Below are 16,307 nucleotides of genomic sequence, written 5' to 3'. Positions count from 1 at the left end.
TTGAATATCCTCCTCCCTTATGATTATACAGTGGAAGTGAGAAATAGATTTAAGGGACTAGATCTGATAGATAGAGTGCCTGATGAACTATGGGTGGAGGTTCGTGACATTGTACAGGAGACAGGGATTAAAACCATCCCCATGGAAAAGAAATGCAAAAAAGCAAAATGGCTGTCTGAGGAGGCCTTACAAATATCTGTGAAAAGAAGAGAAGCGAAAAGCAAAGGAGAAAAGGAAAGATATAAGCATCTGAATGCAGAGTTCCAAAGAATAGTAAGAAGAGATAAGAAAGCCTTCCTCGGCGATCAATGCAAAGAAATAGAGGAAAACAACAGAATGGGAAAGACTAGAGGTCTCTTCAAGAAAATTAGAGATACCAAGGGAACATTTCATGCAAAGATGGGCTCGATAAAGGACAGAAATGGTATGGACATAACAGAAGCAGAAGATATTAAGAAGAGGTGGCAGGAATACACAGAAGAACTGTACAAAAAAGATCTTCATGACCCAGATAATCATGATGGTGTGATCACTGACCTAGAGCCAGACATCCTGGAATGTGAAGTCAAGTGGGCCTTAGAAAGCATCACTATGAACAAAGCTAGTGGAGGTGATGGAATTCCAGTTGAGCTATTTCAAATCCTGAAAGATGATGCTGTGAAAGTGCTGCAGTCAATATGCCAGCAAATCTGGAAAACTCAGCAGTGGCCACAGGACTGGAAAAGGTCAGGTTTCATTCCAATCCCAAAGAAAGGCAATGCCAAAGAATGCTCAAACTACCGCACAATTGCACTCATCTCACATGCTAGTAAAGTAATGCTCAAAATTCTCCAAGCCAGGCTTCAGCAATGTGTGACACTCTTATTATGAATGGAATTTTTAAAAAAATCATTTATTTACTTATTTTTGGCTGTGCTGGGTCTTTGTTGCTTTGCACAGGCTTTCTCTGGTTTTGGTGAGTGAGGGCCACTCTTGGTTGCAGTGTGCGGGCTTCTCATTGCTGCGGCTTCACTTGTTGCAGAGCACAGGCTCTAGGCTCTCAGGCTTCAGCAGTTGTAGCATGCGGGCTAAGTAGTTGCAGCTTGTGGGCTCTAGAGCACTGGCCCAGTAGTTGGGGCTCACCAGCTTAGTTGCTCCGCACATATGCGATCTTCCTGAACCAGGGATCCAAACTGTGTCCCCTGCATTGGCAGGCGGATTCTTATCCACTGGGCCACCAGAGAGGTCTTTATAAGTGGAATTTTTAAAAATTTCACTTTTCTGTTGTTTCCTGCTAGTACAGTGGAGCCAGTAAGCCTTTAGTGCCTGAATTTAAAACAATCTCCTTTACATACTACTGGGGGCCCTGGATCATACAGAAATACTGTTCTATGTGGTAGGAAGATGCTAAAGAATTTTTTATTCAATTTGCATCAAAAGAAGAACTATGGAAGTTAGATTAGGAAGTGATGGCAGTGGAGGCAAGGAGCCCACTGAACTATTTGGGGCTATAGAGTGCCTACTACATGGCATGTTCATGACCTCTTCATAGAATCTACTGTGATAGGTTTCAGTATCCCTGTTTTATAGACAGATGAGGAAACATTTAGAGAGGTCAGAAAAGGAATTTGAGGTCCCAGCATTATAATGTGGCATGGCTGGGATTTGAGCCTTGTTGTTGTTATTGGAGAAGGCAATGGCACTCCACTCCAGTACTCTTGCCTGGAAAATCCCATGGATGGAGGAGCCTGGTAGGCTGCAGTCCATGGGGTCGCTAAGAGTCGGACACGACTGAGCGACTTCACTTTCACTTTTCACTTTCATGCACTGGAGAAGGAAATGGCAACCCACTCCGGTGTTCTTGCCTGGAGAATCCCAGGGACGGGGGAGCCTGGTGGGCTACCGTCTATGGGGTCGCACAGAGTCGGACACGACTGAAGTGACTTAGCAGTAGCAGTTGTTGTTATTTAGGTGCTAAGTTGTGTCTGATTGTTTTGTGACCCCATGGAATGTAGCCCACCAGGCTTCCCTGTCTATGGGAATTCCCAGGGGAGAACACTGGAGTGGGTTTCTAGTTCCTTCTCTAGGGGACCTTCCCAACCCAGGGATTGAACCTACGTCTCCTGCATTGGCAGGCAGATTCTTTGCCACAGAGCCACCAGGGAGGCCCCTGGGATTTGAGCCTAGATCTGACCAACTCCAGGCACACCCACTTTCTCTAAGTGAAAGATGAACTTGGACTGAAGCCCTGGCAGTAGAGTTGGGTGTGCTTAGGCCAGTGGATCAGATGGTAAAGAATCTGCTTACAGTGCAGGAGACCTGGGTTTGATCCCTGGATTAGGAAGATCTCCTGGAGAAAGGAATGGCTACCCATTCCAGTATTCTTGCCTGGAGAATTCCATGGACAAAAGAGTCTGGCAGGCCACAGTCCATGGGGTGGAGAAGAGTCAGACACGACTCAGCGATTAACACACACACACACAGACTGGAGAACACTTGCTGAAAGAGAATTGATACAACATGTTTCCCGGTGGTTAAGCATGTTCTTTCCTCCATTTACTCAGCTGGGATAGCGGTCATGGTAGCACTGGATTCCCTGGGCTGTGAGGGTCAGTGCAGTCATGTCTGTGATCACTTCGTTTGGTGTTTAGCACATGGTCAGTGCTCAGGAAATGGTTTCCTGGTTGGATGAGTTTCAGTTCAGTTCAGTCGCTCAGTCATGTCCGACTCTTTGTGACCCCATGAATCGCAGCATGCCAGGCCTCTCTGTCCATCACCAACTCCCAGAGTTCACTCAGACTCACGTCCATTGAGTCAGTGATGCCATCCAGCCATCTCATCCTCTTTCCTCCCCTTCTCCTCCTGCCCCCAGTCCCTCCCAGCATCAGAGTCTTTTCCAATGAGTCAACTCTTCGCATGAGGTGGCCAAAGTACTGGAGTTTCAGCTGCAAAACAAGGAAGGAAAGTTGACGTCAGTAGAGGATGGCTGACACATACAGCTTTGGACTCATTGTGTCTTATGTACACATGAAGCAGGCTGGAAAAGTGAGTGGGCAGCTCCAAAGAGAGGTCTAGGCTGAGGATAGAATCTTGAAAACTTGTCTCTATCACTCTTCACACAAGGTAGACGAGGCTGAGGTGCTCATTATTTTAAAAATAGTAAAAGAATGCTTGAATGCATTTCTTTTAGCTCAAGTCTAGAACACTTATTAAGAGGTACTTTCTAGAGCTTTCAAAAGATTGTTTTAGCACAAATAAAAAACAGTTCTACAGCACACAACAAATTAACAACAAAGCAAAAAAACAAAAAACGAACAGCAAAAAATCCAATAGGTATACCCTGATAGGTGGTATAGGCTGAAAATTTAAAAAAGAAATAGGTAATGTATCTATGGATGGTGACTTCCTTAGTAGACAGTAAAGCATTTAGCCAGAATCCCTGCACTCTGGAGAAAGAAATCAGGTAGCACAAGCTTTTCTTCCCCAGAATTGGGTTTTCTTTTCAAGAACTTAAAGGACTTTATATCCTTGAATTAGTACTGTTACATTTAATGGTTAACCTAGCTAGAAGACAGGTGTAGCAGGTTAGTGGAGGGGAGGTGTAAACCAAAGTAGCACTAAGGTGCCCATTTTTCCTACCTTGGCATGAAGCTACTTTTTTGTGTAGTTCTCTTACTAAACACCAGATGGTACCACTCATCAGCATTTGACCGGCCCTTCAGCCATGACCCTGTTGTTGGGCATTAAAGAAAACTATAATTGTTGCTCAGTAAAACCAGAGAGAAGAGCTCCTGCCTTGACATGAATGATGTGGCACATGTTGATATACAGATGTTGGATATGGTCGTCAAGCTCCTGAGTTCCTGTTCTCTCCTCTCTTCACTCTCTCTTTTTTTTATTCTCAAGGATCCAAACAGATGGTAATATTCTTCGTCTATAGATTGGTAAAACAGGTTTTAGTTCTTTAAATAACTGGTTGTACTGGGATGTTCAAAATACTTTTATGTTTTTGCTTTTTTTTAAGAGGTTTTTTTTTTTTTTTTTTGGCTTCACTGGGTCTTCATTGCTGTGCAGGGGCTTTCTCTAGTTGTGGAGAGCAGGGGCTACTCTTCGTTGCAGTGTCCAGGCTTCTCATTGCAATGACTTCTCACGTTGTCGAGCAAAGGCTCTAGGCACGCGGGCTTCAGTAGTTGTAGCAAATAGGCTCAGTAGTTGTGGCTCACCTGCTTGGTTGCTTCAAGGCATGTGGGATTTTCCCAGACCAGGGATGGAACCCACGACCCCTGCATTGGTAGGCAGATTCCTACCCACTGTACCACCAGAGAGGTCCCCAAAATGCTTCATTTTTAATAGCATATGAATCTGCGCACATCTAGGACACCCCTTTTGTGGTCGGTTGATTACTGGGTAAAATTGGGCTGCAGATTATCTAACCCAATGATTATTAGCTAGGCTGATGACAGAGAGGCACTGGGACTTGAGGCAGACACATGCAGAAGGACCTCGGGCTCCAGCAACCCATAAAGATCCCACTCAACAAAGCCGGTGCTGTGACTAGGTACTGTGGAGTATCATGCACTGGCTGTACCACAGAAGCGATCCTTGTACGGAAACGTTATTATGTGTGTGTGCTCACTCACTCAGTTGTGTCCGACTGTTTGTGGCCCCAGGGGCTGTAGCCCCGCCCCACTCTTCTGTCCGTGGGATTTTCCAGGCAAGAATACTGGAGTGGGTTGCCCTTTCCTTCTCCAGGGGATCTTCCTGACCCAGGGATTGAACCAGCATCTCCTGCCTTGGCAGGCTCACTGGGACACCTGGGAAGCCCTTGGAGGGGATATTAACCCTTTATAATGTGTGCAGCAGTTCTTTCCCCAGGTTGCCTTTGGTCTTGCAATTTTGCCTATGGTATTTTTACTGTATGAACATTTAATACTTCCATGTAGTCAAATTACTAAATCCTTTATCTCTCAGCCACAGGATTTTGTCATTCCCTTTTTACTTTAGGATTGCCAAAATATTCATCTCCGTTTTTTTTTCCCCTAGAACATTTACAGTTTTATTCTAGACATTTTTGTTCCATCTTGAATTTTTGTGTAAAAGGTGAGGTAGAAATCCAGCTTTATGTTTTTCCATTGCTCCATGTGGAGAAGTGAATCTGTATTTCTAAGGGCCCTAAGACACGATTGGGCTAAGAGTTAGACACAGAAAAGTTGGTGAGCAGTCTGATCTGCATGTTAGAGTGCTAAATTGTATGTGTCCGAATGCCAGATGTTTCTCTGACTGTAAAACCAACAGTAAGAGATTAAGGCTGATGAAGCTTACTGAGAAAGTGGAGGAATTGAGACTTGAACTTGGCCTTGAATGACACCTGTCTGGTTTCTTCATTTTTCTTGTTCATAACCTATGCCTTGGAAAATAATTAGTGAATATACTGTAGAAATTATGCTCTTTTTCATAGTGGACTCAGTGTTTGCTTTCTCTATGACAAGGTATTTCCACCGCTTTCTCTATTGATTTACAATTTAATAAACTTGACGAACTTTTATCCTAAAAACAGAGAAGCTCATCTAGATTGTTTTTAATAAAAATGCAAGCAGAAACATTTTTTGCAGCGTGCCTAGCACATAATTGATGCTCATTGTGTGTTGTTTACTTCCCTCTTTCTCCAAATCTTGCCCTTCTCTGAAAGTCTATGAAGTTTGGGCTTTAAAATACATGCTATTTATAAAATATTCTTTCAGTTAAGGTTTCAGGTACTTGATACACTTTCAACAGCAAGAATTTGTTCTTGACTTGTTTTCATAAGTAGTAGTATTCCCTAATCGGAGAAGGCAATGGCAACCCACTTCAGTACTCTTGCCTGGAAAATCCCATGGGCAGAGGAGCCTGGTAGGCTGCAGTCCATGGGGTCGCTAGGAGTCGAACACGACTGAGCGACTTCCCTTTCACTTTTCACTTTTATGTATTTGGAGAAGGAAATGGCAACCCACTCCAGTGTTCTTGCCTGGAGAATCCCAGGGACAGGGGAGCCTGGTGGGCTGCTGTCTCTGGGGTCGCACAGAGTCGGACACGACTGAAGCGACTTAGCAGCAGCAGCAGCAGTACTCCCATAATAGTAGCCTTTGAGTTTTTTGCAATCAAGGCATTTCAGAAATTTTCAGAACTAAATTTTCTTATTGCAGTAAGAACAAATTAAAGATACCAACACAGGTTTTTTATTGTGAACTTGAATGAGAAAATTATGAGTTTGTATGATAGGAGCTGGTTCTTTCTTCTTTTTTAAAAATAATTTTATTTGTTTTTTTTTTTGGTTGCATTGGATCCTTTGTTGTCTGCATGGGCTTTCTCTAGCTGTGGAGAGTGGGGGCTACTTTCTGAGGCTGTGTGTGGGCTTCTCAGTGTGGGGTCTTCTTTTGTTGTGGAGCACAGAATCGAGGTGCACAGATGTCAGTGGTTGCAGGATGCAGGCTCAGTAGTTGTGGCTTGTGGGCCCTAGAGCATGCAGGCTCAGTGGTTGTGGTGCACAGGCCTGATTGCTCTGTGCCATGTGGAACCTTCCGGACCAGCGATCAAACCCATGTCCCGGCCTTGGCAGGTGGATTCTTATCATCTGCACCACTAGGAAAGTCCATGTCTTCTTTCTCACTCTTATAAAACACTTGCCCATTTGGAGCTTGGTATTTTTGCTTTTACATCCAAGTGAAGTAATGGCATTGAGGGCTTGTGATCTGCTCAGGATTCATTTTGAGTTAGGACTCAGACTGTTGTGATTTGTGTTATATTTGTTATTTAGTCGCTAAGTTGTATTCGACTCTACGACCGTGGATTGTAGCCCCCCCCAGGCTCCTCTGTCCCTGGGATTTCTCAGGCGAATCCCCAAGAACAGAGGAGCCTGGCGGGCTACAGCCCATGGGGTCTCAAAGAGTCGGACACAACTGAGTGACTAAGCACAGCACAGCATACTATGCTACCCAGTTGAGTAAATAAGGAAGAAATAAAGAAAATACATTGACCTGAATATTCATTAAAGCCATCTCTGGAAAGGCAAGCCGAAAACTAAGAGAAATGGTTACTTGGGAGGGATGTGAACTGAACAGATGGAGGATTGAGCATTTTACCTATTTAAACAGTTAAATGGAATACGTATGTCAAAGGCTCTTGTTTAACTGATTAAATGTTTTTGAGGAGTTATTTGGGGTAAGGAAGAATTCAGTTGGTTCTGTTTAATTCAACAATACTTAACTATTAAGTACAAACAGCGAGGCTTAGGAATAAAGAGAGAGTTACCGCCTTCTAGTTGCTGACAGGCAGATTTAAGCATAATACAACTATATACAACAAAAATCCAGAAGCAGTACAGTGAACAGGGCAGAGAGCATGCAAAGGTGGTATGTCTTGAACTGGGTGTGGAGGGACCTGTGGGACTGACAGCTGGCGATGGGGTAATGGTGGGCAAATAGGGATAAGGAGGACACTCTTTGGATGGAGAGTGGTACACGTGCAAAGTCCAGTAGGATGGAGAGTGTGTGGCTTAGTTTGCGCTCGGACAGCACAGCCATTTTTGCATAGCTGGAATATAGGTAGTGTTCGTGTGAGCAGGGACTGCCTTGCCCTGGGATGCAGGCCTGTAGTCAGTCTTTTTTTTTTTTAATGAAAGATTGGAAACATATACAAAAGTAGACAGGATAGAACTCCTGCAGGTGAGCCCCAGCAGGCACACTCACGGCACACCTTGTCGCATCTGTATCCTTGCACCCTACCCACCAGCTCCTCCGTGTTTGGAGCCAGATTCCACATAATGTCATTTCTTCTGTAAATATTTCAGTGTGTAGCTGTAAAAAATCCGGACTGTTATTTTGTTTTCTTAACCAGTTGGAGTACAGATTTCCAGAAGATTCATAAATATTATAAATAGTTTATTTTTGGTAGTTTTGCTTGTTTGCTTAAGTCAGGATTCTAATAAGGTTTATAGATTGCAGTTAGTTGATATATTTTTTTAAGTCTCTTAAATAGGTCCCCCCAGTCTTTTTCTTCTCCCTTGTGATTTACTTGTTGAAGAAATCAAGTTGTTTGTCTTATAGCATTTCCCACTGTTAAGAGTTTGCAGATTACATCCCCTGGTCTAGTTTTATGTGTTCGTCTGTTTGCATTTCCTGTAAATTGTTAATTGGATCCAGGGGTTTGACCAGATTCAGGTTCGTTTTTGTCTTAGTTTTCTTTTCTTGGCCATGCCACTATAGGTTTTGTGGGGTCTTAGTTCCCAGACCAGGGATGGAGCCCAGGCCCCCTGCAGAGGAAGTACACAGTCTTAACCATTGGATGACCTGGGAAATCTTTGTTTTGATTTGGCTTGGTTTTTTGTTTGTGTGTGTGTGTGTTTTTTTTTTTTTTTTACTTTATAGGAAGTATTGTGGCTTCTCATTAGGGACACATAATGTCTGGTTATCTCCTTTTTTCTGATTTTAGCAGCCCTTGTGGATCAGTGTTCCCATGTCAGTCATTCTGTAGAGTTAAAAGAATAAATTTATGAATACCCTCTGGTTACTATGACATCTGTATTCTTTCACTTCTCAGGTCTTGTAAATATCCTATGTAGTAAAGAATTTTTAAATGTAGTACATGTAAGAGTAATTGGTTTCCAGGTTCATCCACCTCATTAGAACTGATTCAAATGTATTCTTTTTAATGGCTGAGTAATACTCCATTGTGTGTATGTACCACAGCTTTCTTATCCATTCATCTGCTGATGGACATCTAGGTTGCTTCCATGTCCTGGCTATTATAAACAGTGCTGCGATGAACATTGGGGTACAGGTGTCTCTTTAGCCTATTATACAGAGTGAAGTAAGCCAGAAAGAAAAACACCAATACAGTATACTAACGCATATATATGGACTTTAGAAAGATGGTAATGACAATCCTGTATGCGAGACAGCAAAAGAGACACTGATGTATAGAACAGTCTTTTGGACTCTGTGGGAGAGGCGGGGGGATGATTTGGGAGAATTGCATTAAAACATGTATAATATCATATAAGAAACAAATCGCCAGTCCAGGTTCAATGCAGGATACAGAACACTTGGGGCTGGTGCACTGGGATGACCCAGAGGGATGGTATGGGGAAGGAGGTGGGAGGGGGGTTCAGGATGGGGAACACGTGTACACCTGTGGTGGATGCATGTTGATGTATGGCAAAACCAATACAATGTTGTAAAGTAAAAAAAAGAGTAATTGGTTTCAAGTGACCTTTCAAAGCTGTTATCAAATAATTATAAAAGGGTTTCTTGAATTAAAAACAAGTTCATCTTTCATTTTAATGGATTTTCACAAGCTTGATTATTTGTGTTTTATACTTTATCAGGTTGTTCTTCCGATGTGTTAAAAGTAAAGCTGAGGGGAAGCAGTGGTGTGGAAATATCCCATGGCAGGTAGGAATTATTCACCTGTTTTCAGATCTGACTGTGTAAAGATGTTTAACCTGTGGGATCACCTGAAAAGACCCTAAAGTCCATTGTAAACTGATTGGTCTTCATCGTACTTTCTCTGAAAGACTGTTCTCTTCTTTCAGCAAGGTAGACCCTGCTGGGACTCTTAATTCAAAGGACTATGGATCTTTTTTTTTTTTTTTTACTTTTAATTTTATATTGGAATATGACCAGTTAACAAACAATGTTGTGGTAGTTGTAGGTGAACAGCGAAGGGACTCAGTCATACATAAACATCTGTTCATTCTATAGTTAATAATAGTAGTGTTAATTGCACAGTTGTGTCCGATTCTTTTCGACCCCATGGACTATAGCCTGCTAGGCTCCTCTGTCCATGGAATTTTCCATGCAAGAATATTGGAGTGGGTATCCATTCCCTTCTCCAGGGGATCTTCCCCACCCAGGGATCGAACCCAGGTCTCCTGCATTGCAGGCAGATTCTTTACCATCTGAACCACCAGGGAAGCCCATTCTATAGTTAGCATTCTCCTATTTAGGGAAAAAATTTAAATTTACTTGACTAACAGGATTTTTTTTTTTTAATATTTATTTATTTGGCTACTCTTATCTTAGTTGTAGCATATAGGATCTTTAGTTATGACGTGTGGGATCTGTTCACTGACCAGAGATTGAACCCAGACCCCCTGCATTGGGAGCATGAAGGCTTAGCCACCAGACCACCAGGGAAGTCCCAACATGTTTTTATAGACTGATATCTAGTTGATGTTTGTATAAACTGGGTGTAATTCATAAGCTTCTGGAATGTAAGAACTAGGAGAGACCCTGCAGATGTCTACTACATGAGGAACTAGACTGAGGGAGGTCTTGAGACTTGTAGAGGGATAGCTTGGACGTAAGGCCCTAGATTTGCACTGTGAAACCATCCTAAAGCCAAAATCAGAGCTGTTTAGGTTTGGGGAAAAGTTCATCTTGAGAGAGTCGTTTTCATGAAAAATATACATTGTGGCTATTGCTATTATTAAAAGTTTGACCTGGACACTGCTTTTCCTTGAGACCTATAAAAGCAGTGATCATGGACAGAGAAGGAACCAAGCATTGAAAGTACTGTTAAAAAATGAATACTTAAGTACTGTTAAGAAATTAAAAAAATAGAAACGAGTTTGGCAGTCCTTTCTAGAGCAAGAAATGATCCCAGGAACATTTAGAAAAACTGGACTGCTTTTACTGTGTTTCCATTTCCTCTAAAGAAAGGCCTTCTAGGTGTGAAGGTTGCATTCATATTTTATATTAAGATTAGATTATTTCCTTTGTCTTTTAGGATCCTAATTCTAAAGAACATTCTGGAGCCAGTAAGTCTCAGCTTGCCTCTGAGCCATCTCATTATCCTTCCAGCCACCAGAGAAACCCGTTCAAGGTACTTGATAAGAATCAAGAACCATCTGTCTGGAAACAGTTCATCAAAGGTGAAGATGAGGAAAAGACAGCTGATAAGAAGCAAAGAGAAAAGGGAGATCCACTCCTGGATCAAAAGAAGGAACAGAAGCCAGAATCTAAGTGTTGGATGGAGAAGGAGCTCTCATCTGGCCTGGGAGTAAAGAAAAAACAATCTGCAGTTCAAGACAAGCAGCAAAGGGAGAAGACAGAGTTTCAGTGTGAAGCAAAGGAGATAGAAGGGATGCACAAAAGAAACCTTCTGGAGATAAAATCCAAACAGGTCCTTGGAAATGTGCTCAGAGAACCATCTGCATTTCAGGTGAAGTCAGATAGTGAGAGTCATTCTGTCCAGAAAGAATCAGAACCTCCGACAGAAGAGGAAACTAAGCCTTTGCCTCGAATTGTTCACAGTCAACGCTCAATAAGCCAGCCCCTGAAAGAGGAGCACCTCAACAAGGAGCACCCTAAGAGCTGGGAGGCTAGAGAAACAAAGACAGGGAATGACCCAAGCACACAGACCCTCCAAAAGAGTCTGCTCCAGGGCCATTTTCAGGCTCAGTCGGAGACCCGGGACATGCCTGCTCCAAAGGAACCAGCTGCTCAGCCTGCACCACTGGCCACAGGGCATCCCGCAGGAGAGGGGCGAGACGCTGGCACAAGCAGTGGTGACAGTGAGGACGATGACGTTGTTTTTGTTTCGTCTAAGCCAAGGAGCCCCTTACTCTTTGACTTGCCTCCAGACACACAGGAGAAGAAGAACCTTGAACTCCCTGGTCAGAGTGTGCAAAGAAAAGTTTCTTCTGCCTCGGGTGTTTCCAAGAAGGGAGAGCCTTCAGACCCAGCAGCCCAACGTGTGTTCCTCACAACACAACTGAAACAAAGGAAGGTAACTACTACCTGTGTTTGTCTATAAGGTCGGAGCATTGCTTCTGTGGGCAGGTAAGGTACGCCACGAGCAAGTGAGATATATCAATGTAAGGAAGGTCTCACAGGTGGATGTTTAGTTTCTGCCTTTTGCTGTGCTTATATGTTCAGGATTGGTAAATCAGCTGGGTTTAGAAAGAAGAAAGGCTCTGGTTTTCACACATACAGCTAAAAGACTAATGTCACAGTTTTAGCTTTCTGGGCTGCTTTAATCTGAAACTACCTCTGACACCTTGAGAGGAGCGAGTGACCCATTTTATAGGATCTGTTTTCCAGAGCACACTGGCATCGGTGAACATCCAGGCTCTTCCAGACAAGGGTCAGAAGTTGTTCAAGCAAATTCAGGAGCTGGAGGAAGCGCTCAGTGCCCTGGCCCTCTCCCCAGAGCAAGGTAAAAGGGGTTCTGCCCCTGAACTCGGGGTTTGCATGGACTTCACAAGATATTCAAGGGCCCTTTCGATGAAGAAGAGGTTGGGGGACTTCCTTCGCTGCCCAGTGGTTAGGACTTCACCTTCCAATGCAGGGGGTGCAGCTTCAGTCCCTGATAGGGGAGATGAGATCCCAGATGCCACGTGGCCCCACACCCCCCAAAAAACCCAAAACCTAAAAAGAGGAGCAATGGAATAAGTTCAGTAAATACTTAAAACAAATTAAAAAAAAAATCTGAGGACCAATTCCTGACATTGAAAGAATAGGTTGATGCATTCACCTGCCCATCTCGTTGTCTGTTTCAGAGCTTCCTTTTAAGTTGCATCTGTGATTGATAAAAATTTCCTCCTATTTCCTGTGGACTCAAGTCTTTTCCCATTGTTTAAGAAGCGGTTTAAATTCTACACTCTCTAGGAAGGCTTCCCCTGCTCATGGTGATCCCACCCTCTTGACCTCACCTCGCTCATAGAATTCCTTCACTTTCCTGAAGTGTAATCTGTTCTTCCCTGTGTTTTGAGCAGACACTAAGGAGAAGAGTAACACTCAAGAACCTCAGCAGAGTAACTTCACCAAAGAGACCACTGACCCTCCCCACTTGGTGCCTCCCAAACCCCTGCAGGGTCAGGATCTCTGGCCTCTGGGTTCTCGAGGACTGAAGGCTGCCCACCAGGAAGCTGCCGGAGGGTCTGGCCAGTGCTGTGGAGGTGAGATCCGAGGGCCTGGCCCTGGGGGGAATAGCTACACCTACAAGTGAAGTGTGGCCTCATAGCTGCCTCTGTGTCCCTGAGAAGGGAGAAGCCATTCTGTGGTGGGTAATAAAGCTGGTGGTGCGCAGCTGAGTTTTTGCACAGTGTAATTTAGATCTTCTTGAGAGCAGAGACTGTGTCTGCCCTGTTCATTGACCTTGTTCATGGCCCTTAATCAACCAGCTTGGTGGCCGGCATGTGGGAGTCATCTACTAAATGTTTGTGAGTGAAAACTCAAACTCACATCGTGAGGAGGAAGGCAAACCAGGGGATATGTTTGTAGTCCTGTGTGTGTGTGTGTGTGTGCATGTGCGCAGAGGCAGAGTAGGGGAGTATGTGACCATGACCAATAAACCCACAGAGAGCAGCACCACCCTATTTAAATGAGCGTTTCCATCCTGAACTCTACAGACAGCAATGAATTCTGAAGCAGCTGCAGGAGAAGGATCCCCACGAGAGCCTCAGCTATGTAATATGATCGTATGGTTTACTGACCAGGACACAGGAACTTGGGTGGGCTGACAGTGATGAGAAAAGCAAAAGCCAGTTTTCTCCTGAGAACTGCTCAGGATGTGGAAAGGAAAGGAGAGAAAAAAGAAAACCGGAGGGAGGGGAGAAAAGTTGAAAAGCAGTAGTCAGAAGAGGGTAAGGGATAGACAGGGTGCCATGTGACACAAGGATGCCTCTAAAAGGGCACAGAGAAAATGTACTTATATAGGTAAAATAGATAAGCAGCAAGAATCTACTGTATAGCACTGGGATATCTTATAATAACCTATCATGGAAAAGAATATATATAAAAAATACATATAACTGAGTCACTTTGCTGTACATTTAAAACTAACCCAGTGTTGTGAATTAACTACTTCCACTGAAACAAAAAAGAAAACATATTTAGTCCAGTGGCATGCTTAAGCTATGCTTCAGACTGAAGAAACCTGCTGCATGACAGCATCATTCAGTCATCACCATGGTGATGGAGTTGCCTAGAGAAATTAAGGTGGATTATTAAGGTAAGAAGTTATGTAATATGTTTAGGAAAGAATCCCATTAAAATAGATTTTCATTTAAAAACATTTTCACTTTTAATTGGATAATTAATTTTTTGTTTTTGGATAATTAATTTTTATTCATTTAGAAATCTCTTATTTGGGCACTTCATCCCTAAATTTGCAACCAGCTAAGGTGCTTGTATTTATTACCTAACCTCAGTAGAAGTTCTCTGTGTATTAACAGAATGAGTGGTCTCCAGCACTGAAGTATTCCTGGTGCAGAGCAGGCATCTTGGGATGTGCGTATTTGGGGCTCTCTCTCTCTCTGAAGTTTGACAACTTGTAGCATGCTTTCTTCTATTGCTGGCTTTTCTTCTTGGAATCCAGCCCCAGGGGTCTTTTTTTCCAAAAATTCTGATGGTATTGTTTTCTCTGCCACCTCTTCAAAGCTGAAAAAAAAAAAATATTGTAGATTATCTTATATTTTAATTATACTTTCTATTACTTTGTCCTTTATTAGACTTTATTAGAGCACTTGTTAATATGAACTTTAAAAGACAGACATACAGAGAATGAGGCTGAAGGAGCCGGAGCGGCTGGGAGAATCTGGAGGCAAGACTTTTTAGCCCTTACAGATCCATCATCTGGCAAATAAGGAATTGCCTTTTTGCAGCTCTGGTCAGGACGTAATACTCACAACCTTGATTTGTCTGCAGGCGCTGTGAGCCAGAATGGCCTTCACGCAGTGTGGAAGATCACAAGTGAAGCCATTGATGAGCTGCATCGATCTCTTGAGTCTTGTCCTGGGGAGACCGCCATGGCAGAGGATCCAGCTGGGCTGAAGGTGAGCTGGGAAGGCCCGCAGGCCAGAGTATCCTGGATAATGCCCTAGCGCCCACGAGGAGGGGGCCCAACCATTGGGAAAGTGCCTACCGGAGTGCCATTCTTCGTTGTTTTTCTTTAAATAGTCCTTTTTGGTTTCTTTTTTAATGTACTATTTAAAAGTTTTATTTATGTGTTTTTAGTTTTGGTTCGGAGAAGGCAATGGCATCCCACTCCAGTACTCTTGCCTGGAAAATCCCATGGATGGAGGAGCCTGGTAGGCTGCAGTCCATGGGGTCACTAAGAGTCAGAGACGACTGAGCGACTTCACTTTCACTTTTCACTTTCATGCATTGGAGAAGAAAATGGCAACCCACTCCAGTATTCTTGCCGGGAGAATCCCAGGGACGGAGGAGCCTGGTGGGCTGCCGTCTATGGGGTCGCACAGAGTCAGACACGACTGAAGCGACTTAGCAGCAGCAGCAGTAGCTGTTTTGGTTGCTCTGGGTCTTTGTTGCTGCACATGAGCTTTCTCTGGCTGCATGCGGCAAGGGTGTGCTACTCTTCCTTGAGGTGCACAGGCTTCTCATTGAGGTGGCTTCTTTTGTTGTGGAGAATGGGCTCCAGGGTGTGGGCTTCAGGAGTTGTGGCGCTGGGGTTAGTTGCTCCACGGCACGTGGAATCTTCCTGGACCAGGGATGGAAACTGTGTCCACTGCGTTGGCAAGTGAGTTCTTTTCCACTTTGTCACCAGGGACGTCCCAGAGAGCTATTCTGACATATCTTTTCTACAAATCACACTCAAGTGGTTTCCCTTATGGTGTTTTCTTTTTTTCTGTTTAGCAGTTAAAATAAAAGACACTTTTTTTTTCTTTAACATCATTATGTTATATGTCTGTAGCAGTAACAGATGCATTTATCATTTATTGAGCTTCAATAGGCGCCACAGGGATGCAGAGGAATTGCTGCTTTTAATGAACTAGTTGGAGTGAAAATGCATGTACAATCAATGTAAGATGATTAGACAATCATTGTAAGACAGAAAATGTGCATTTTCACATACTGTGAAGTGTATGCAAAGTACAAAGGCATTTGAAACAAAGGAAAAGTTTTTCTAGGTCAGCAGTATTATTTGTGCCTTAAAGAAACTGCAAGCCTTTAGATAGGGTAGAAACCAAACACTCCAGTGAGAGGGAGTGGTGGTCGGAGGGAAGATAAGATATTGATATTAATAAGTGATGATCAGGTAACAGCAGCCCCTGAGCTCGAAGCAGCAGGTGGTGTAACTTAGCACAAAGAATCTCTTGCTATGGAGCCTAGCATTGGTGGAGGAATTTAGACTAGGATAGCATAAGAGAGGAGAAGGCAATGGCAACCCACTCCAGTACTCTTGCCTGGAAAATCCCATAGATGGAGGAGCCTGGTAGGCTATAGTCCATGGGGTCGTGAAGAGTCGGACACAACTGAGTGACCTCACTTTCACTTTTCACTTTCATGCCTTGGAGAAGGAAATGGCAACCCACTCCAGTGTTCTTG

The 16,307-nt window shown here is 43.5% G+C and overlaps 1 protein-coding gene across 1 annotated transcript in view; it reads left to right on the top strand.

Moving 5' to 3' along the window:
* Window positions 1–16,307, top strand: part of TTF2 (transcription termination factor, RNA polymerase II) — a 53,232-nt gene that overhangs the window by 5,714 nt on the left and 31,211 nt on the right. The window contains exons 4-8 of the mRNA XM_010830720.1: window positions 9,341–9,407; window positions 10,744–11,745; window positions 12,060–12,174; window positions 12,734–12,916; window positions 14,667–14,794. Coding sequence (XP_010829022.1) covers window positions 9,341–9,407; window positions 10,744–11,745; window positions 12,060–12,174; window positions 12,734–12,916; window positions 14,667–14,794 — 1,495 coding nt within the window. The remainder of the gene's footprint in view (window positions 1–9,340; window positions 9,408–10,743; window positions 11,746–12,059; window positions 12,175–12,733; window positions 12,917–14,666; window positions 14,795–16,307) is intronic.

This window comes from Bison bison, unplaced genomic scaffold, assembly GCF_000754665.1.
Source record: "Bison bison bison isolate TAMUID 2011002044 unplaced genomic scaffold, Bison_UMD1.0 scf7180017864519, whole genome shotgun sequence".
In the NCBI taxonomy this organism is placed as follows: Eukaryota; Metazoa; Chordata; class Mammalia; order Artiodactyla; family Bovidae; genus Bison; species Bison bison.
The sequence above is the reverse complement of the archived record's forward strand: the minus strand, read 5'-3'. Positions and strand labels throughout refer to the sequence as shown.